General features: G+C 40.8%; 1 protein-coding gene across 2 annotated transcripts in view; it reads left to right on the plus strand.

The window, feature by feature from the left end:
* The window catches only part of cdkal1 (CDK5 regulatory subunit associated protein 1-like 1), a 581619-nt gene that overhangs the window by 63074 nt on the left and 494702 nt on the right, over window positions 1–23843 (plus strand). For both annotated transcript variants that reach the window (XM_060849921.1, XM_060849920.1), the window contains exon 4: window positions 13620–13704. In XM_060849921.1, the coding sequence (XP_060705904.1) occupies window positions 13620–13704 (85 nt within the window). The remainder of the gene's footprint in view (window positions 1–13619; window positions 13705–23843) is intronic.

Consider the following 23843-nt stretch of genomic DNA (forward strand, 5'->3'; position numbering starts at 1 on the left):
GTGTGGGGGAGATATTAAATAAGTATATTGCATCAGTATTTACTGTGGAGAAGGACATGGAAGGTACAGAATGTGGGGCAATAGATAATGAAATTTTGAAAAATGTCCATATTACAGAGGAGGTGTAGCATATAAAAGTGGATAAATTCCCAGGACTTGATCAGGTGTACCCTAGAGCTCTGTGGGAAGCTGAGGAAGTGATTGCTGGGCCCCTTGCTGAGATAGTTGTATCAGCGATAATCACAGTGAGGCGCTGTGAGACTGGGGGTTGGCTAATGTGGTGCCACCATTTAAGAAAGGTGGGAAGGAAAAGCCAGAGAACTATAGACCGATGAGCCTGACATCAGTGGTAGGCAAGTTGTTGGAAGGAATCCTGAGGGATAGGGTTTATATTATTTGGAAAGGCAAGGAAATCATGAGATTTTTGAAGAAGTAACAAAGAGGATTGATGAAGGCAGAGTGGTAGACATGATCTATATGGATGTCAGTAATGCATTCGACAAAGATCCTCATGGGAGACTGGTTATCAAGGTTAGATCTCATGGAATACAGGGAGAACTAGCCATTTGGAGACAGAATTGCCTCGAAGGTAGAAGGTGGAGGGTTGCTTTTCGGACTGGAAGCTTGTGACCAGTGGAGTGCCACAAGGGTTGGTTCTGGGCCCACTACTTTTCTTCATTTATATAAATGATTTGGATGTGAACATTGGAGGTATAGTTAGTAAGCTTGCAGATGACACCAAAATGGAGGTGTAGTGGACAGTGAAGAAGGTTACCTCAGTGCAACGGGATCTTGATCAAATGGGCGAATGGGCTGAAAATTGACAGATGGAGTTTAATTTAGATAAATGTGAGGTGATGCATTTTGGAAAAGCAAATCAGAGCAGGACTTACTTAATGGTAAGGTCCTGGGGAGAGTTGCTGAACAAGGAGGCCATGGAGTGCAGGTTCATAGCTCCTTGAAAGTGGAGTCGCAGGTAGATAGGATAGTGAAGAAGGTGTTTGTTATGCTTTCCTTTATTGGTCAGAGTATTGAGTACAGAAGTTGGGAGGTCATGTTGAAGCTGCACAGGACATTGGTTAGGCCACTGTTGGAATATTATGTGCAATTCTGGTCTTTTTCCTATTGGAAGAATGCTGTGAAACTTGAAAGAGTTCAGAAACTCCATACAAGGATGTTGCCAGGGTTGGAGGATTTGAGCTCTAGAGAGACGTTGAATAGGCTAGGGCTGTTTTCCCTGGAGTGTTGGAGGCTGAGAGGTGACCTTATATAGGTTTATAAAATCATGAAGGGTATGGATAGGGCAAATAGGCAAGGTCTTTTCCCTGGAGTAGGGGAGTCCAGAACTTGAGGGCATAGGTTTAGGGTGAGAGGGGAAAGATGTAAAAGAGACCTAAGGGGCAACCTTTTCACACAAAGGGTGGTACGTGTTTGAAATGAGCTACCAGAGGAAGTGGTGGAAGCTGATACAATTAAAAGGTGTCTGGATGTGTATATGAATAGGAAGGGTTTGGAGGGACATGGGCCAAGTGCTGAAAATGGGACTTGATCAGGTTAAAGTATCTGGTCGGTGGTTCCGTGTTGTACATTTAGGTTTAGATTAAACCACTTAGTGTGGAAACAGGCCCTTCAGCCCAACAAGTCCACACCGACCCGCCGAAATGCGACCCACCCAGACCCATTCCCCTATAGCTAACACTACGGGCAATTTAGCATGGCCAATTCACCTAACTTGCACATTTTTGGACTGTGGGAGGAAACCGGAGCACCAGGAGGAAACCCACGCAGACACGGGGAGAATGTGCATCTCCATGACTTTGTTGTAATCGTTAAGTATACAACAAAACACAGTTTTATGAATGAATGAAATAGTGTTATAGTAAACAACAGGTTAGTACAGGGTTCTGAAAGAATGAACAGGAACCCAGCATTAGAGAATATAGCGAGCTCGTGAGTGAGTTAGTGTGTTTTATGTTCTCTCTACTATCTCATAGCAAAGAACTCCAGATGTCAAGGAATATACAGGGTTTGATGAGCAAATAGAATGGAAATTTATGACCAATAACATGAGGTCTTAAAACAACAGATGCTTAGAGACATATAGAAAGTGCAGAGGCTTGTATAAAGAAATTAAGACCATGAAGAAGGGATATAACAAACACTGGGAGATAACATTAAGGAAAATCCAAATGTGTTTTAAGTCCATCTGAGGAAAAAAGTATAACTAGGGAAAGAGTAGGGTCCACAAATAACGAAAGTGTGTCGAGCTGGAAGATCGAGCTGAGGTTTTAAGTTAGTACGTGGCAGGTAAATGTTTGCAGAGTTAGGTGAAACTTGGAGATGCAAGGATTCATCAGAGATAGTCAGCATAGCCTTGTTCAGGGGAAGTCATGTCTAACAAATGCGATTTGAATTTTAAGGAGTTGACTGTATATGTGTAAGGGTAGTGCAGTTAATGCAGGCCACACAGACTTGAGTAAGGTTTTTGTCAAGGCCTCCATGTGGCAGATTGATTAAGAAGCGAAGAACCTGTGGGATCCAGGGTAATTTAGCAAATTGGATCCAAACTTGGATGAGTGGCAGGAAACAGATGTTGATGTTCAAAGGGTGTTTTTCTGATTGGAAACCCATGTCCAATGGTCTATCACAGGGTTTTGAACTGGGTCTTTTGCTGTTTGATGTGTATCTAAATGATTTAGATGATATGAAAATTGATTTTGTGGTAAATAATGATGAGGCCTTAGACTAGGAGATAATATAGATGTGCTGGTCAGATGGGCTAAACAGTGGCAAATTAAATTGAATCTTGAAAAGAGAGAGGTGATGCATTTCAGAAGGACTAACAAGGCAAGGGAGTACACATTGAATGGTAGGATAATAGAAAGTGCAGAGGATTAGAGGCTCCTGTGCCTGTCCACAGATCCTTGACGGCAGTAGGATAGGTAGCTAAGGTGGTTAACACATTTGGAATACTTACCTTTATTGAATACAAGAGCAAAGAGGTTATGGTGGAATTCTATATAACATTAGTTAAGGTTCAACTGCCTAAACTAATTGGTTAAGGAACTGCCTTCTTGACTATTGCAATCCATGTGCATTACGTGGATGCACCACACTGGTCGGAAATTAATTCCAGGATATTTACCCAGTGACACTGCAGGAACAGCAGTATATTTTCAAGTCAGGATGATGAGTAGCTCGGAGGGGAAGGTGCAAGTGGTGGTGTTCCCATGTATCTGCTGCTTATGTCTTTCTATAAGAAAGTGGTTGAGGGTTTGGAAGGTGCTGTGTAAGGATCGTTGGTGAATTTCTGTCGTACATCTTTGGGATAGTGCACACTTCTGCTAATGGGTGTTGTTGATGGAAGGAGTTTGTGGTTGTCGAGCTCATCAAGTGGGCTGCTTTGTCTTGGATGGTGTCAAGCTTCTTGAGTGTTGTTGGAGCTGCATTCATTCAGGCAAGTGAGGAGTTTTCCATTGCCTGCCTATATATGCCTTATAGCAGGTGGACAGGCTTTCTGGAGACAGGAGCTGAGTTAGTCACTGCAATATCCCTTGCCTCTGACCTGTTCTTTTGGCCACTGTTTATGTGGTAAATCCAGTTGCATTTCTGGGCAATGGTAACCTCTAGTATGTTGATAGTGAGGGATTTGTGATGGTAATGCCTTTAATGCCAAGGGGCAGTAGTTAGATTGTCTGACATTTGTGTCGTGTGAATGTTACTTGCCCCTTTTCAGCTCAAGCCTGAACATTGCTCAGGTCTTGTTGCATTTCAATATTGACTCCTTCAGTATCTGAGGAGTTGTAAATGGTTTTGAACATTGTGCAGTCATTGCGAGCATCCCCACTTCTGATCCTATGTTGGAGGGAAGGTCATTGATGAAGCACCCGTTTACAACAACAGCCATTTACACTTGTGCCAGGTGTATCTAGTTTGTGAGTGCTCCTTGTCGCCTAACTCTGTAGGAAGCTAGGAAGTGATTGTTGGGCCCCTTGCTTAGATGCTTGAATCATCGATAGCCATAGGTAAGATGCCGGAAGACTGGAGGTTGACTAACATGGTGCCACTATTTAAGAAAGGTGAGAAGGAAAAGCCAGGGAACTATTGTCAGGGTTGGGGGGGCAGATGTTGATGGAGGGAATCCTAAGGGACAGGATGTACATATGTTTGGAAATGCAAGGACTGATTAGGTACAGTCAACATGGCTTTGTGCGTGGGAAATCATGTCTCATTAACTTACAGGGAGAACTAGCCATTTAGATGCAGAACTGGCTCGAAAGTAGAAGGCAGAGGGTCATCTACGAGGGTAATATTTCAGTCTGGAGACTTGTGACCAGCAGTGTGCCATAAGGATTGATGCTGGATCCACTGCTTTTCATCATTTATATAAATGATTTGGATGTGAACAAAGGAGGTCCAGCTAGTGAGTTTTCAGATGACACCAAAATTGGAGGTATAGTGGAGAAAGGTATCTCTAAGTACAATGGTATCTTGATCAGATGGACCTATGGGCCGAGGAGTGGCAGATGGAGTTGGAGTTTAGTTTATATAAATATGAGGTGCTGTATTTGGAAATGTGAGGGGCAGGGCTTATACACTTAATGGTAAGATCCTGAGGCGTATTGCTGGAGTGCAAGTTCATAGTTCCTTGAAAGTGGAGTCACAAGTAGTTAGGATAGTGAAGAAGGCGTTTGGTATGCTTGTCTTTATTGGTCAGTGCATTCATTATAGGAGTTGGGAGATCATGTTGCAGCTGTAAAGGACATTGGTCAGGCCGTTTTTGGAATACTCTGTGCAGTTCTGGTCTCCCTGCTATAAGAAAGTTGTTGTGAAATTTGAAAGGGTTTAGAAAATATATACAAAAATGTTGCCAAGGTTGGAGGGTTTGAGCTATAGGGAGAGGCTGAATAGGCTGTTGGCTATTTTCCCTGCAGTGTCAAGAGGCTGAGGAGTGACCTTATAGAGGTTTATAATGTCATGGGGGATATGGATAGGGTGATTAGCCAAGCTCTCTTCCCCTGGATGGGTGAGACCAAAGCTAGAGGGCATAGGTTTAAAGTGAGAGTGGAAAGATGTAAGAGGGACCTAAGTGATTACATCTTCATGTAGAGCAAGGTGCATGTATGCAATGAGCTACCAGAGGATGTGGTGGAGGCTGGTACAATTACAACATTTAAAAGGCATCTGGATGGGTATATGAATAGGAAGGGTTTGGAGGGATTTGGGACAAATGCTGGCGCATGGGACTTGATTATTTTAGGTCATCTAGTTCACATGGATGAGTTAGACCGAATGGTCTGTTTCCGTTCTATGCAACTCTATGACTGTGTAACTAACTCGGTCGAATGTGGTCTTGACGTCAAGGGCTGTCACTCTCACCTCATGACTAGAATTTAGCTTTTACTGTACGTGTTTGAACCAAGACTATAAGGAGATGTATTCTTTGTATGTACAAAGGAAATGACTATCAGAATGGGAGCTTTAGAACATAGAAGGAAAAAATGTGATATAATGCAGTTTGCAGAACAGTAGCTGGCTTATTAATGATAAAAGATTGATTTATGTTGCCAAACAACTTTAATGACATCAGAAAACTCTCAAATGTTTATGCCATGTGATTAATTTAGAAGGCCTAAATTTTCCAGGGATGGTGGCACATTTGTCCTTGAAAGCCCCAAAAATCTCAGTCCCCATTGTTAAATTTTCCTATCAGTGAGAAAAGGTACTCCTCCAAATTATATATTCTGTGTATCCTAATCTTGTGTTCCTCCAAGATGGAATCTTTGATTGATTGGAGGCACTGCATGGGCAGGAGACTCGTGAGTTAAAATTTTCTTCAATAGCTGCTCTGTGATCCAGTTTTTGAGCAACTGCATGACAAAAAAAAATCATCTAGTCATTATCTGCTGATAAAATGTTATAAGCGTTCTCTACATGATGGTTAAAGATGCCTTGGAGAAAGTGAGAACTGCAGATGCTGGGGAGTCAGTGTCAAAAAGCGTGGTGCTGGAAAAGCAAAGCAGATGAGGTAGTATCCAAGGAGAAAGAGAGCCGACGTTTTGAGCATAAGCCCTTCACCAGGAATGTGAAGGGGCAAGGGGACAGAGAGATGAATAGGGGGTGAGGTGGGGCTGGGAGGAAGGTAGGTGGGATGGTGATAGGTGGATGCAGGTGGGATGTAATTGTGATAGGTCGGTGGGGAGGGTGGAGCAGATAGGTTGGAAGGAAGATGGACAGGCCAAGAGGGCGTTGCTGAGTTGGAGAGTTGGATCTGGGGTGAGGTGGGGGTAGGGGAAATTTGGAAACTGGTGAAGGCAACATTGATGCTGTATGGTTGAAGGGTCATGAGGTGAAAAATGAGATGTTCTTCTTCCAGTTGGTGGTAGGTGGCTTTGATTTGCTAGTGGAAGAGGCCTTGGGTTTTCATGTACTTGGGGGAGTGTGAGGAGGTGTTGAAGTGGTTTACCAAAGGACGGTGGAATTTGTTTAACATAAACAATTTTAAATTGTTTAAAATTTTAATTTAAACAATTAAACAATTAGTTGTTTAATTTTCACTTTTAGAAATAAATAATAAATTTATATCTTCTTTAAATAGTGGAATTTGGGAGTTCTCTGTCACTCCTATTTTAAAAGATTACAAGGCGAGGTGAGCTTTTCTAGGTGTTTGGTTTAATTAACAGAGGGGTTTACTGCCATGTCATTACAGCGTCCCATCTCCTCGATGTAGAAGAGACTACATCGAGAGCAATGGACACTGCAGATGAAGGTGAGCGAAGGTGCAAGAAAATATCTACCGGCTTTGAAATGATCCTTTAGGGCCTTGGACGTAGGTGTGGGCACAGGTTTTGCACCTCATGTCGTGGTAGAGGAAGGTGCCGGTTGTAGATGGTGGATTATTGCGAGGCGTGGACATAAGGAGGGAGCTGGTCTCTGGAAAGCAGATAAGGATGGGGAGGGATATATATTTTTGGTGGTGGGACCTGACTGTCGGTAGTAAAAATGGCAAAGGATAATGTGCTGTATCTGGAGAGTGGTGGCGAGGAAGGTGAGGACGAGGTTGGCGGGGGCGGGGTTCTGACCCCTGCCAAGAATATGAAACCATGGTTAGAAAGCTATTTTATCATCCAGATACAATCCATTAGAATATAAAAACAAATTGCCAGAGAAACTCAGCAGATTTGTCAGCACCTGTGGAGAGAAAGCAGCGTTAACATTGATTCCAATAACCCTTCAGATCTTTTTAGTGTAGCATTACAGAATAATAGGAGTAATGAATGTAAATTAATGGAAGCCTCAAATTTTCTTTGAAAAGAATGCCATTTTATGCATGTGTAATTCTTTTACTGTATCATAAGACCATTATGTTCATTGGTGCAAACGGGACCTTATAACATGGTTACAAAAAGATGGCCAGAACAAATCTTAAGGTAAAGCACTGCATTACCGATAATTCATAGTCCTCTTTGTATAACTAGAAATGCTCTCTTAAACTAGGATGCTTTATGTATGTCCCTGGCACTGTGAGGCCTCGGTGCTAACCACTGAGCCACCATGTCACCCACTATGTACATAGCTGAAGGCGATGTGTATCGTAATGTATCAGTTATTTTGAAGAAAGAGTTATGTTAAGTTGTGCTTCCTGTACCAATTTAGTACAATGGTGTCCAGGAAATTAATGCTTTCCTTTTGTGTTTTGGATTTAAGTTTAATGGAGAGATGGTAATTATTAGAATCATATAATCCAACACTACACAAGAGGCTGATTGCTAATCAAGTCTGTTAAAATGATGCTAAGTCTACACTGTTCCACTTTCCAGCAATAGACCCTCAGCCTTGAAGTGTTGAATTAAATACTTGTTAAAGATTGTGAGGTCACCCGCCTTGATTAACCTCCCAGGCAGTGCTTTCCAGATGCCAACCACATTGAGGTGAAAACATTTTTCCTCAGATCCCCTCCAAAGCTCCTGTGTCAACCTTTAAAACTATGTCCCATTATTACTGACCCTTATATCAAGGGAAACAGCTGTTTTCTACTTAACCTGTGTATTCCTGTCAATTTTACACACCTCTATCAGGGCCCCTTAACGTTTTCTACTCTAAAGGAAACAGCTGTGTTTATCCAACCTCTCCTCTTAGCTAAAATGCTCCATCCTAGGCAACATTCTGGTGAATCTCCTTTGCACCTCTTCCAGTATAATCACTTTCATCCTATTGTGCAGTGTCTCCAACTATGGCCTAAACAAAGTTTTGTATAGCTTCAACATAATCTCTGTTCTTGCAATCTATGCCTTCACTGACAGGCACGTGTCTCGTATGCATCCTTAACGACCCTGTTAACTTGTTCTGCCACTTTCAGGGATTTGTGGACAAAAACCCAGAGATCATTTTGTTCCTCTAAGCTTCCTATTGTCCTACCATTCGTTGATTACTACTTTGTCATGTTACTTTTTCCAAAGTGCATGATTTCACACACATCAGGGTTACATTCCCACTGCCACTGATCTGCTCACCTGACCTATCTGCTTATATACACCTGTAACCTAAGACCTCCTTCCTCACTGGCAATCTCACAGCTATTCTTCGCATCATCTGCAAACTTATTTATCATTCCCCATCTAAAATAAGGATATTGACAAATTATTCTAATTCTGTTGGTGTGCATGTAAAATACCTCATATCAACATACATTACAGAAAATATTGTCACTACATGACACATTACTTAGGATGAAAAATTATCCCCTAAAAATAAAAAAAAAGTCCTTCAGGAAGATTCAATCAGAGCCCTTGATTAAAGGAAAATAAATTTTGATTCCTGGTCTTGGTGTTTTGGTTTATGCTATTTGATGGTGACTTGAGCATAAAGTTTACATTATAGTTGTAGTGTAATCTCACATGGATAATGGTGGGTCTTCAAAATGCTCAATAAACATTGTTCTTACAAAGAAATTTGATGTTAAGAAATAACTCTTCCCTGTGTTGCTATCAGACCTGCTGAATGCTTCTGGCATTTTGATTTTATTTCAAATAGTACTTAAGTTTTTGATTTTTTTTGTAATTTTGGATTTAGGTTTAGCTTGCGAGTGTCCTAGGGGAAAGGGTTAGATCTTGACTTTCTTGAAGTAATGGGAAAAAAATGATGAGAACAATTTGGGCAGTGTGCAAAATTGGTTGCTGACGCTGCAATACTCTTAGTGAGTTTTGAGAGGAATTGTAGCTCAGGTTGAGGTTCTGGATATGGGTTTGCTCGCTGAGCTGGAAGGTTCATTTCCAGATGTTTTGTTACCCTACTGGGTAACATCTTCAGTGGCCTCTGCGCGAAGCACTGCTGATGATTTCTGCTTTTTATTGAAATGTCTGGGTTTCTTTGGGTTGGTGATGTCATTTCCTGTGATGATGTTTTTTCCTATTTTTCTCAGGGTGGTAGATGGGGGCTAACTCGATGTGTTTGTTGATAGAGTTCCAGTTGGAATGCCATCCTTTAGGAATTCTCTTGCGTGTCTCTGTTTGGCTTGTCATCGGATAGATATGTTGTCCCAGTCGAAGTGGTGTCCTTCCTTATTTGCATGTAAGAATACTAGTGAGAGAGGATCATGTCATTTTGTGGCTAGTGTAGTACCACCCCCTGAGAAAAAGAACAAGAAATGACATTCCACAGGGAATGACATCACCAACACAAATAAAGCCAAACATATAAGTAGAAACAGTTCATCCACATTACTAACACCTTCCACCCTGACCTCAAATTTACCTGGACCGACTCAGACCCCTCCCTCCCCTTCCTAGACCTCTCCATTTCTATCTCGGGCGACTGACTCAACACGGACATTTACTATATGCCGACTGACTCCCACAGCTACCTAGATTACACCACCTCCCACCCTGTCCCCTGTAAAAACGCCATCCCATATTTCCAATTCCTTCGACTCCGCAGAATCTGCTCCCAGGAGGACCAATTCCAATACCGAACAACCCAGATGGTCTCCTTCAAAGACTGCAATTTCCCCTCAGATGTGGTTGACGATGCTCTCCACCGCATTAGTGGGCGGCACGGTGGCACAGTGGTTAGCACTGCTGCCTCACAGCACCTGAGACCCGGGTTCAATTCCCGACTCAGGTGACTGACTGTGTGGAGTTTGCACGTTCTCCCCGTGTCTGCGTGGGTTTCCTCCGGGTGCTCCGGTTTCCTCCCACAGTCCAAAGATGTGCAGGTCAGGTGAATTGGCCATGCTAAATTGCCCGTAGTGTTAGGTAAGGGGTAAATGTAGGGGTATGGGTGGGTTTCGCTTCGGCGGGTCGGTGTGGACTTGTTGGGCCGAAGGGCCTGTTTCCACACTGTAAGTCTAATCTAATCTAATCTCCTCCACTTCCCGCTCCTCCGCCCTTGAACCCCGTCCCTCCACTTGCCACCAGGACAGAACCCCACTGGTCCTCACCTACCACCCCACCAACCTCCAGATACATTGGATCATCCTTCGTCATTTCCGTCACCTCCAAACAGACCCCACCACCAAGGGGATATTTCCCCCCCCCTTCCCCTATCAGTGTTCCGAAAAGATCACTATCTCCGTGACGCTCTCGTCAGGTGCACACCCCCCACCAACCCAACCTCCACTCCTGGCACCTTCCCCTGCAACTGCAAGAAATGCAAAACTTGCGCCCATACCCCCCCCCAAACACCTCACTTCCCTCCAAGGCCCCATGAGATCCTTCCATATCAGTCACAAATTCACCTGCACCTCCACACAGATTATTTACTGCATCTGCTGCACCCAATGTGGTCTCCTCTATATTGGGGAGACAGGCCGCCTACTTGCAGAATGTTTCAGAGAACACCTCTGGGACACCCGCACAACCAACCCAACCGCCTTGTGGCTGAACGCTTTAATTCCCCTCCCACTCCACCAAGGACATTCAGGTCTTTGGACTCCTCCATCACCAGACCATGGCAGCACGACGCCTGGAGGAAGACCGCCTCATCTTCTGCCTCGGAACCCTTCAGCCACAAGGGATGAATGCAGATTTCTCCAGCTTCCTCATTTTCTCTCCCCCAACCTTATCTCCGTCCCAAACCTCAGACTCAGCACCACCTGCTTGACCTGCAATCTTCTTCCCGACCTCTCCGCTCCCACCCCCTCTCCAGCCTATCACCCTCAACTTAATCTCCTTCCACCTATCGCATTTCCAATGCCCCTCCCCCAAGTCCCTCCTCCCTACCTTTTATCTTAGCCTGCTGGACACACATTCCTCATTCCTGAAGAAGGGCTTATGCCCAAAACGTCGATTCTCCTGGTCCTTGAATGCTGCCTGACCTGCGCTTTTCCAGCAACACATTTTTCAGATATAAATAGAAAGCAGAAATCGTCAGCAGTGCTTCGCCCAGAGGCCCCCTAAGATGTTACCTAGTAGGGTGATAAAACATCTGGAAATGAGCCTTCTGGCTCAGTGAGCAAACCTACATTACTCTCTTTACAATGTCAGACAGGGTCATGTGTACTCTAAATGGTGAGAGCTAAAAATTGAACTAGATGGACCAGAGAAAAGCAGAGCATCTTTGATTTTTCTAGATCATAGGTTTCTAGTGCATGAATCATAATGGTTTGTAAGTGTACAATGAAGAGGGCTGTTTGAGTGGTATCCTTTATTGTGAGAGAAATTGAACATAAAAGTAATCTTGTGTTTCAATTATACAAAGCATTGGTTTGACCATGTCACAAATACTGTCTGCAGTTTTTGGAATCCTTATTTATGGAAGAATGTAAATGTGTTGGAGGCAGTTCAGGAGAGGCTTACTAGATTGATACCTGGTATGAGCAGTTGTCTTATGAGGATAGGTTGGACAGGTTTATCCATACTGGAGAATGGAAGAGTGAAGGATGAGTTGGTTGAATTATGTAAATTCCTGAATGGTCTTAGCAAGGTGTGCTTGGGCCAGCCCAGATCTAGAAGTTCTAAAAATACAGGTCATGTCAGCGATGAAAGTGTTTTTCTCTGCGGGTTGTGTGACGTTGGAACTCTGCATCAGAAGCCAGTAGAGATTAATAGCTGCTTGTTACGCTGGGAAATCAAATGTCATAAGGTGTAAATGAGAATGTTGAATTCAAAACACATGCGGATCAGCCAAGGTCATATTGATTAGCAGAGGAGGTTTGAAGGGCAAATAGTCTACTACTAATTAAAGTTTATATGAGAGAAGTAACTGAAAGCTGAAATGAACAGATTAGAAAAATGTTAGCCCTCTGATAGGAAATGACACTTCCACAAATTCTGAGAGTGGCTCAGAAAAGAGACTGGATTATTAGATTTACATTTTGCTCATTCCACACTGGACTAATAGTGATTATTAATAAGGGAGGAAGCTTTACCTCCTTCATACTTGGTCCTTGTCTTTGCTTTGCCACCCATGTTCTGTTCCCTTTCTATCTGCGAGGAATGAACAACAGATGTCCAGAGTGATCCCCTAACTCTAGCGAAACACATCCTTTAGTCCCTACTCCTGAAGTCCAGAATGTTATGATTGACAATGGGAATGATTTCAACAGCTTTACAAGGACACATTCATCACAGCCCAACCACATTGTTGTCTACAGCAACTGTACATCCAAGCTGTATTTGCACTTTGAATAAACATCTGGCGTCATCAGTTTTGTAATAGCTGTAGCCAAAAGTCCTTCTCCTAAAAGAAATCCCCATTCTTTCATTGTTACATTTCTCTCAGGAAACTGAATATTTTATTCAAAGTTATTGTAATCAAATTGTGGAACAATTCTTTGCTCCTTTGATATCTGAAATGAAGTTTTGTTGTGGTAAATGTTGTGGTTACCTTAGTAAAAGATAAAGTAGTAAAGGCAAGAAAAACTTCCTCACAAAAGCTATTGAGTCAAGTGCTTACTAACTCAGTTTGAAGAAGGGCAAACAGAAGGATTTGGAATGCTTCCAAGCCTTAGCTAGGTAACAAAATGTATTTTGACCTGAGTAAAAGGTCCAAAGCAGCAAGTTTATTTTATGTGGGGCCTTCAACTTAATCAGATGCTTTGTGTCACATATAAGCATTATAAAAAAGTATGATATTGATCCACAAAAAGACACAGGTCAAATGATCAAAAACTCAGTGAAAGAGGTAGGTTTTAATGAGAATCTTCAAGAAGAAGATGATTGGTACTGGGGATGGGGGTAATTCTGAACTTGGGGAATAGGCAACTGAAGCCATGGTCACCAGTTATGGAATGATTAAAATTGGGGGTGCGTAGTAAGCCAGTGTTGGAAACTCTGGAGCATTGTGTGGCTGGAAGGATTGCAGAGACGAGGAGTTGAGGGGCTGTGGAGTGTTCTGAAAACTTGAGATTGGAGGTTAACAGGTCAGTGATGACAGGGGTGATATGTGGGACAAAGCTTGCTGTAAGATCTGCCAGCATTGTTTTGGTTGGTCTCTAGATTAAGAAGAAAATTTAGCAATGCATATTTAGTAATGTTCTTGGTTATATTTTAATGTTTACAAGGCATGTTTTACAACATCTGTTTTAATATCAAATTAAAAGGGAAAATACAATGCTTATATAATGAAGTTGTCCGAAATCTTGATTTTTGTAAAGCACTGTTCTCTCCTTTCATTTGCAGATAATTCATCTGATGCAGATTTGTGGCTGTTAAATAGTTGTACTGTGAAAAATCCAGCTGAAGACCACTTTAGGAACACAATTAAGTAAGTACTAGGGAAACCTGATTTGACACTAAAATTTGTTCATATCTGAAATTAACAAAATGGTATTCAATATTAGATTGTGTAAGTTTTAATGTTAATTAAAGTTTGAAAGAGATTTAAGGTTAGGTTTGTGATTTCCGATTAATTTGTAATCATCCGCAATGTAGGAAAACGAGAACTAAATCATAAAATCAAAAAACAAGTCTCAGCCAGTTTTAGTAACGGGTAAATGTTTGGTTTCTCATCCATAGCATATGTTCAAGTGTGCTTATTTCTACACAAACCTCCGTTTTAGAGTAAATTTGAAAGCCCACTGGCTAATTGCTTTAAACAACTGTTTATTGCTTTTGGTCCATTGGCATGAGAAAGTAAAATGCACTGTGCTGTTAATAAACTAGAAGCATGTTCAGTGTGAATTTTGTTTTACAAACCATTTTTGGGGTATGGTGTTCAAATTAATAGAGCTGTATATGTGTAGTTGGATTGGGATATTGTGGATCTTGTCAGCCATCATGTAAGGATATTGATGTTCAAATTCTTAATAGCCTGAATTTATTACAATTGATAGTATAATAATTTTTAGTAATTCGAGAACTATACTCATTTTTGTTTCTTCTGTGTAAGGTAATAGTCCAGAGAGTTAATAGTGAAGTTGCAGTAACTGAACCCAATCTATGATGACGTAGACTTGGGTGGATATGAGGAGTTTTGTCCAAACTTTTTTAAAATCGTTGTATTCTAAATTGCTCTTGAAAGTCCTGAGCAAATACTCCTCATTAGCAATGTAACTTGTATTTAGTGCTGTCATTGCAATACAAATATTTTAAGTGTTACACTGTAGACTCACCAGTGGTCTATCCTTTTTCAGTCCTCATTAGATATGTAATATTGTTTTGATAAGGTAGGATGGGTGGTAGTGAATTATGAGTTAGTAAAGTGTGGAGGTGAAAAAAAGCACAGCAGCTCCAGCGGCATCTGAGGAGCAGGAGAGTCGATGTTTTAGGTCAGAACTTTTGTCAGGTTTTGAAATGACGGTTCCTCTGCTCCTCAGATGCCATTTGTGCTCCTGTGCTTTTTCCACCTCCACACTTCAGTGACTGTAGTGATGAATTATCTGAAACAGTCCTTACTCTGAACCACAAGGTGCAAGTGCAATCAGGCAAAATATGGATTCAAATTCCAGGTAGAGACCCATACCATAGGATCAAAATTCTGGAAGTAAAAATTTGTTGAAGAAAATTGAGTTTACCATTTTAAAAGCATTACCTTTTTCAGAAGACAGACAGCAGCTGAAATTACCAACAATTAACAGTCATGGGAGAAGTAACAGACCAAGCTTAGTGCTTCAGAGACAAACTTCTCCAAGAAACCAGTAAATAGCACAGAAGATGTGAGCTGGGGATCAAGAGATAAAACTGGCTGCACTTAGAAAAATATACTTAGACTTGAGAAAAGTTCTTGGTCATGGTATAAAAGAGAGAATAACGACGTAGATTCAGAATTGTCAGAGTGATTGGAACAGGATAATGGTCAATGGTTTTCAGGCTGGAGGAAGGTTTGTAATTGAGAAGTAGATATTGGGACCTTTTGTTTTTCCTGATGTACATTAATGATTTGATCTATTGGTCTGCAGGGAACAATTTCAGTGTTTGCAGATTACACACAATGATTGTAAATTGTGAGGAGAAACTCCAAAAAGGACATTGACAAGTTAGTGGAGTGAATGGATGGGTAGCAGGTAATGTTCAATGAAGAGAAATGTGAGGTGATGCACTTTGTCTTTCAATGTTCTTCCTACCAAAGTGAAATAGGTGCAAGAGCAGAGGGACCTGGGTGTAAATGTGCAGAGATCAATAAATATGTTAGGATAGGTGATGAGAGCTTTTCATGTCTGCAGTGTTCTTGGCTGTATTAATTTATACATAGAGTACAAGAGCAAGGAAGTGAAGTTGAATTTGAAAAGTCACTTGTTAGAACTCAGCTGGAATATACAGTACTGCTGTGTGGCACTGTATTATAAAACAGATGTGAATGCATTGAAGAGCGTGCAAAAGCAGTTTACAAATATGGTTAGAGGAATGAGAAACTTCACTTGTGAGGGTAGATTGAAGAAATTTGGACTGTTCTTGGAGAGGAGTTTTTATAGGCATTTTCAAAATCATGAATTTGTTGAATAGAGTAGATAGATGAAATTGTACCTGGTTGTGAAAGAAACAGCAATGAGAGGGTGTAGATTTAAAATGATGTGCAAAAGATAAAAGAGTGATGTGAGGAAAATCTTTCACACAGCAGGTACTGGGTAATGTTGATTTGAAGAGCTAGTGCAGGCACAATAAGCCAAATGACAGTCCCCTATATTCTAACAATTCTGAAAAAATCAGGGACCTGAGTGAAGGAGGCTGTCCACAGAGTAAGAGAAGACGCTGGAAGATCCCTCTCATGGGAAAGTAATAACTTAATGAAATGGTGTAAATATTAAATGGGGAAGGCATGGAAGTGTAAAAAGAGTTATAGTCTGTCTCAACTTACGTCATGATTTGGAGATGCCAGTGTTGGACTGGGGTGTACAAAGTTAAAAATCACACAACACCAGGTTATAGTCCAACAGGTTTAATTGGAAGCTCCGAAAGCTAGTGTGCTTCCAATTAAACCTGTTGGACTATAACCTGGTGTTGTGATTTTTAACTTCAACTTACATCACCACTGTGAAGATGGTAGATTCCATAAATTGCAGCTGCAATGGGCAATGAAACAACCAGAGAAATAACTTAGGTGGATTTGGGAAGGCTTCAAAATTTAATTATGCTGAAAAAGTAGGTTTAAAGAAATATAGCGAAAGAGTTGAGCAGCTTAAAAGAAATCAGGATAAATTAAAGATATAAATATGCCAGGATTCAGTAATTAAACTGTTTTCTGCAGGAAGATTTGTATGAGGTGCAGTCAGATAATATCATTAAAAAATTTGTTTTGAAGTCGGTGACCAAGTGTTTTAGGCTAGGAAGGGCAGGAAATTTAACGTGGGAAGAAGTAGGAAAACTACGTCTTGGCTAGCCAAGATGGAAAACACTTAAAAAATGTAGAGAAGTCACCATTGTGACCATTTTAAGAAGTTAGGGAAAACCCGAAGCAATGCAAGAAAACCCTGTAAGTTAATTAAGACATGTGTATTCCAATTAAGACATGTATTCCAAAGAAACATTTTTGGAAGCAGTAAATTACTATAGATCTGCTGGTAATACATTTCATACTTTTTAGTGAATGATTTTATACTGCATAACTGAAATAAAGTTTAAAAGGACTGGTTAAAAAAAAACTGCACAGCTAGCAAGCTCTCCAGAAATTGTGTTTAAAACGATGTTGATTTAATGCAAAGTGAGCAGCATATTACAAGCAGTATTAAAATGACATACCATCTAAATCAGCTTTCCTGTAAGGAAAAAATAATAAGCACGTTAAAAAGAAATGAAGGAGACCTAGGGCTTCCTCAAAAAGTCAAGGTCAGTAATGGATAATTAAGAATTTCAAGGATTTCTTGCAGGAGACAGCTCTTAAGACTCAGAAATACTTCAAAATCAAGCACAAAGTGTGAAGTAGAGCCAGTTGGACAACTAAGATTTTAACTTCCATGGGGATTTGTAGACAATTTCCTTTATGATTTCGACAGATTGATGGAAAATTGTACCGATATAGCTTTGAAACTAGAATTATTTTGATGAAACTTTCAGATTTTTGAGAAAGCTATTCAAATCATGCTGGAAGCAGAAAATAGGGAAATCCCTGAAACAGATCCTGAGAGGAGGACAACTGTACTGCAGGAGAGCAACTGAGTATTTTCCTTCTATAAGATAACTCTTTAAAGATGCATGTGCGAAGCCAACAGGATGTGAGCTGATCATCAGATACTAAGCACCAATGTCAGTACTGTAAGACAGCATGGCTTCACAGGCAATGCCCAGGCAGAACAAAGAAATATTACCTTCGTAAAACTGTAACTTAGTTCCAGAATAATGAAAGTAGTGGTGTCACATGTGGAAAGGGGGTGTATAGAGCGGAACACCCATCACCATTGGGCAAGATGAATGCCTATTAACCAGTTGGCGTATCAGAGCAGTCGCTATTGTCAAAGCCGAATTTGACATTATATGATTGTTATATTATAATGTATTGTATTATATTATATGACTGAAATAACTAGGAATGCTCCAGGTTACATTGCAACACAATACAGATAAGAATATTGAAAATTGCACGTTATTTCCAATAACAATTTTTTTTTCTTTTTTATACAATTGCATGCACATTTCAACTTCAAGTTCATCAGCAGAATTGATGAAGATAGGTAATCTTCGAGAGCGTGTTATGTCTGAAATAGTCAAGGGACACCCATACATTGGGTTTCGTAGACTCGTGATGGAAACTAAGACAGAAGAAAAGTAATCTGACCAGATTCTAAATTGGCATAAGACAGCTTTTTAATAATTCCAAATCCAAGGAGAGTGAGTATTCTGGGAAAATTGTGAAATATACATACTGCCTGGATTGGCGAAGTCAGTAATTTGTGGCAGAAATTGAGTAGTAGTTAAGGGTATTATGGTTGTATAATAGACTGTCGTGTGAGAAGGGTCTTTTTTATGTAGGTAGTGTTCCGAAAATGTTGTTTTTGAAATGTTGCTCTGAGAATCTTTTGCAATTATGCCTGAATAGTAGTATAAGTTATACCTATTGCTATAATTCATTAAACTATTTTTGTTCAACAAGAGACAGTGTCTTTGCTATTTAACCTCAGTGGTCTGTCCCCTAGTACTAATAATTAGATAGGATCCAGATAGAGCAATGATGGAGAGTGGATGGCAGCAAACAATCTGAAGTACGAGGTTCTTGCTCTTGAAAGATTGCAGCAGAAGAGGGTTCCTGACTGGAGCTGGTCTTCTCCGACCGCTTTTCTTGTTATTTCTTCATTTCTCACTTCTTTCTTTTAGTTCTTTAGGGCTTTTTCTTTCTCTACTTACCTTCAGGAGGTAGCGATGGTGATGTTTGTGGCTGGGGGATTTTGACTGTCTGCCACGAGACGGAACTCTGCTGGTCGGCAGCGTGATGGCTTCACTGATATCTGGAGCAGGATTCTGAAGTGAGGTGGCTGATGAGACAATGGAGCATAGCAGCAGTTGGGGCTCAGAGTGAGCCCAGATCGTAGGGATGGTGGCTAGCGGCAAAGGCTGGCAATAGTGGCAGTCAGTGGAGGTGGTGGCAATGGAAGATGCTGACAATGGCTGTCAGTCACAAATGACTGCAGCGGCAGCAGCACTTGGAGTTGAAGCCTGCTTGCTTGCCTGATGAAGGTCAGCAGCGGCTGTCGAACACAGATGGGTCTTAACTCAGTGCAGGTGAAAGCATGTCCAGTGCAGGGAAGAGCAACCCCTCTTGGGTACATCACTTAAGAAAGGAGTGTAATATTTAACTTTTTAAACTTTATTTCTTTATTTTTCTACTTTTATACTAAGAAACCTGTAGTGATGAACTCTTGAACTTATTTCTTTATTTTTATACTTCTGTAACTAAGAGTTTGTATTTAAGATTTGGCGTATGTGGCGACATCGTACACTCACTATACTCCTGCACTGCTTACTTCAGTATGTGACAATAAAACTTCAACTTAAATTTAACCGTTACTGTGAGCCACATATTGCCAGTGGTGGCAGATACCACAAAAAGGCCGTAGTAGAAGTCAGGTAATCACAACTGTCATTTTTGCATTTCCTTCCTTTTGCCTATGGTATTGTGTATATTTATCTCCAATCAATTCCTCGGTGGTTGAAGTAGCATAATAGCACCAGTTCAACCAAAGACTTTCAATATGGAACAAAATGCAATTATGTGTTTGGCACTTAGTGTAAAGCAAGATCAAAACTTTTTGCTGAAAAATTGCATCACTGCTTAATTTTCTTTCAGCTCACAAATGGTATTTATGAGGGCATGAGCACCATGTTTCTTATTATTTAGGCATAAAATTGATGAGCATAAAAATCCTTAGGTGGGTGGCCTTTTAATTAGAACTTAATAGTGGTTTTATCCGAATTTTGAAAAAGCCTGGTGCGTTAATATTACTTTTTCTCCTTTTAAAAAAAAACTTTTGATCTTGCTTTCTTTGTTACAAAAATCAAGTTAAACTTTCACCTGAAAGGTCAGCCCAGTTCATCCATATCATTTATCAATTAAACAATGCTCTTTAAACGTTTCAAAGTTTTTAATTTTTCCTGGAGTGACTGTCACATGGATAACAGTTCTGTCCTGGAGCCATCTCTGATTTTAACTGGTCTCCAACTTCCTTACTGAAGGAGATTGGTGGAGTTGGTGAGTTCTGAGTTTTTAATCAATGAAAAAGAGTCGAACTTCCTTGTTTCATCCAGGCAAGTTTGTGGTTCCTCTGTGTATCTTGGATGTTTTAATTTTTATAGCTAGCTAGAAAATGAAGCCTGAATATGTAGATCTGATGTGGATGATCGGATAATCTCTAGCATGTAATCTACGTTTCCTCTCCCATACTGTCTCTTCAATTCTGTAAGACTCGAGCATATTTTTTAGGCTTAATACTTGTATTGAGAGAAGGTTGTATTCCTGCCCTGTCTCTTTGTTCAGGTAGGTTTAAAAGGCTGCACTTCTCTTTTTAAAGAACAGTACTGAGAGGTTTCTCTTCCTGTTTTGGTCAGCATTCATCCTCTAACTGGCAAAACAGCAGTTTGCATTAATATAGTATTAAAGCAAAATACTGCAGGTGCTGGACATCTGAAATAAAACCCAGTTACATTTTATAAACAGCATTGTCTGTTTTCATTTAAAAAACATTTTTTTGTTGTAATGTTCCAAGGCAGTTTTCAGGAATATCATTAAATATGATTTGACACTGAGCCAGATGGAGTTGGATGTTCAGAATTTTGGTTGAAGTAGGTTTTAAGGTGCATTTTACTGGAGGAAAAAGATGTTGGAAAATAATTACAGAGCTTAGTATGCTGAAGAAAAGGCTGCTAAAGAACTAGAAGCATGAGTTGACAATTCAACCGCTGTTCTGTCGTTTAGTACAATCATAGCTGATTCTATCTTGGCCTCAACTTTACTTTCCAGCCTGCTCTCCGTAATCCTTCAACGCATTATTAATTAAAGACTTGTCTATTTCCTCCTTAAATATACTCCAATGTCCTGGCACTGATTGCAGTCTGGGTTAGTGAATTCAGCAGATTCATGGCCTTTTGAGAGTTATGATTTCTCCTTATCTTTTGTTTTTATTTGGCTACCCCTTCATCTAAAACTATGCCCTCTCCTCCTCCATCACCCCATATGAGGAGAAATCCCCTTTAGCTCTCACATACCTCAATTAGACTTCCTCTCATTCTTCTAAACTCAAATGGGTATCAGCCTAAACTGCTCAATCACTCTTCATAAAGACAAGCCCCTCATTTCTGGATTCAACTTAGTGAACCTGGGTGGTACGGTGGCATAATGGTTAGTACTGCTGACTCATGGTATCAGGGAACTGGCTTTCCTACCAGACTTGAGTGGAGTTTGCACGTTCTCCCCATGTCAGCATGGGTTTCCGCTGGGTGCTGTGGTTTCCTCTAACAGTCCCGAGGAAGGAGCAGAAATTCAAAAGCTTGCAATTTCAAATAAACCTGTTGGACTGTAACCTGATGTCGTTTGATTTTTGACTTTGTCGACCCAGTCCAACTCCAGCATCTTCACGTCATTCCTTCTCAAGTAAGGAACCAAAACTGTATGTAGTACTCGAGGTGTGATCTCGCTAATGCCGTGTTCAGTTGCAGCAACACTTCACTACTAAACTTTTTTTTAAATCAAGAAACGTCAAAATTACATTTGTCTTTCTTATTACCTGCACACTGTTGCCTATGATTAATGCACAGGGATATTCGGATCCCTCTGCATTTCTGACCAAAATAGATACCTATGTTAAACTCCATTTGTCAAATTTTGGCCCATTCACTTAACCAATCAATATTCATTTGTAAGCTTCTAAATTCTACCTTACCACATACTTTCCACCTATTTTAGTTTCAACTGCAAATTTGTGTATAGTATCTTTTTTCTGTGCATCCAATTCATTGATATTTGTTGCAGAAAGTTGGGTTCTGAGGACTGAACCCGGTAGCATCCCACTAGTTATATCTTGCCAACCAGAGAAAGACCCATTTTTCTTGACCCTCTGCTTTCTGTTAGTTAACCAATCCTTTATCCAAGCTAATAAATTGTCTCAATCTCATGTGATCTTACCTTATGTATTAACCTTTTCTGCAGCTCCTTATGAAAAGACTTCTGGAAGCCTAGATATAATACAATTACAGGATCCCCATTATTCACTTGTAAAATCTTCAAAGAATTTTAACAAATATAATTCATCCTTCATAAATCTGATGGATTGTGTTTTGACTTGCCATGTGTTGTCTTTTCACTTTAATAGATTCTAGCAATTTTCCACCACAGGTAAGTTGAATTGAATGATTTTATTGTTATGTGTATTTTGCAATGAGAAAAACTGTAAATTACAAAGAAAAGCTTTTCCACTATTGCCATGGTCTGACACCATTTTGAATAATTTTAAGAATAAGAAGATATAGCTTAAAGAGACTCCTCACTTCTGAGCCAACTCCTCATCAATAACACCTGTGCTGCCATTCTTCCTCCTTCACCTTGCCGCTGTCTGTGCTGGACCTACCAATGTCAGAGTAGTGTCTCTTGCTGCTGGGCCCCCTCTATGTCGCTGTGATGCTGCTGCGTCACAGCTTTGCTACCACTAGTGCTGGGAGAAAGTGAGGACTGCAGATGCTGGAGATCAGAGTTAAAAATGTGTTGCTGGAAAAGCGCAGCAGATCAGGCAGCATCCAAGGAGCAAGAGAATCGACGTTTCGGGCATGATTCCTGAAGAAGGGCTCATGCGCGGAACGTCGATTCTCCTGCTCCTTGGATGCTGCCTGACCTGCTGCGCTTTTCCAGCAACACATTTTTACCACTAGTGCTGGACTCAACCAAAGTTAAACTAGGTAATCTGTAATTTTCTACTTTCTGCCTCCCTCCTTTTATTTTTAACTAAGACTGTTCTATTAACTTTTTTTTCAAGTCACTGGAACCTATTCTGGAGGTATTTTTGGAATGTTATATCCAATCGGTCCACTATCTCTGAATCACTTCCTTTAAAACCCAAGAATGTCCTGGAGGAATTGGCTGCCATCATTCTGAAAAGATTCAACCATTTTCAAGAGGACAGGATTAGGACAACGTACAGTTCTCCGTTCTCTTGGATGGCTGAAAAAGGCCACTGAGATTGTAAAGGGCAAGACCACAGATTTGCAAACAGAGAAAGTAATTTTATATAAAAGAAATTGCTGGAGAAACTTCAGTCAGGCAGCATTTGAGGAAAGAACATGTTTCAATCCAGTGACTCCTCTTCAAAGCTGATAGCATCTAGGAAAATAGCATCTAGCATCTTGTTGACTGGAGGTGAGGGTGTAAAGGAGATGGAGCCCAGAGCGAGGTGGTTGTTAGCTTGGGAAAAGAAAAGCTGATCATGAGGATTACAAGTGGGTGGAAATGGTTAGCTGTGCTGAAAGCAACGCGTGTCATGACAGGGCCCATGGCTAAAAGATATGGGAGGTGATATTCAGGCTTTAATTGTACTGAACATGAAGACTGCAAAATATGGGAATGAGAAATGAGGTGCTGAACCAGATTGGAGCACTGTAACAGGCTTGAGACAAATGTTTTGCATGGGAGCATGATGGTGTGTTGAAGTGGCAGGCAGATGGAACTCGGTTATTTTTACAGACAGAGTAGGCATTCCACAAAGCATTTGCTTTGTTTCACCAGTGTAGGGGAACACATTGTCAGCAGTGAATATAGAACAATAGATTGAGTGAAGTGCAGGTAAATTGCTGATTCACCTTGAATGTATGTTGGGGCTTTGGATAGGGAGGAGATAAATGGATAACTGTTGCATCTTCTGCGATCGCATGTTTAAGTGCCACAGAGGTGCTGGGAAGGAGGAGGAATGGGTCAAGGTGTCTCAGAGGGAACAGTCTCTGTGGAATGTTGTTTGGGGAGGGGACTATGTGTTTGGTGATAACTTCCTCGTGGAG

The sequence above is a fragment of the Hemiscyllium ocellatum genome, chromosome 34 (genome assembly GCF_020745735.1).
Source record: "Hemiscyllium ocellatum isolate sHemOce1 chromosome 34, sHemOce1.pat.X.cur, whole genome shotgun sequence".
NCBI classification, from domain to species: Eukaryota; Metazoa; Chordata; class Chondrichthyes; order Orectolobiformes; family Hemiscylliidae; genus Hemiscyllium; species Hemiscyllium ocellatum.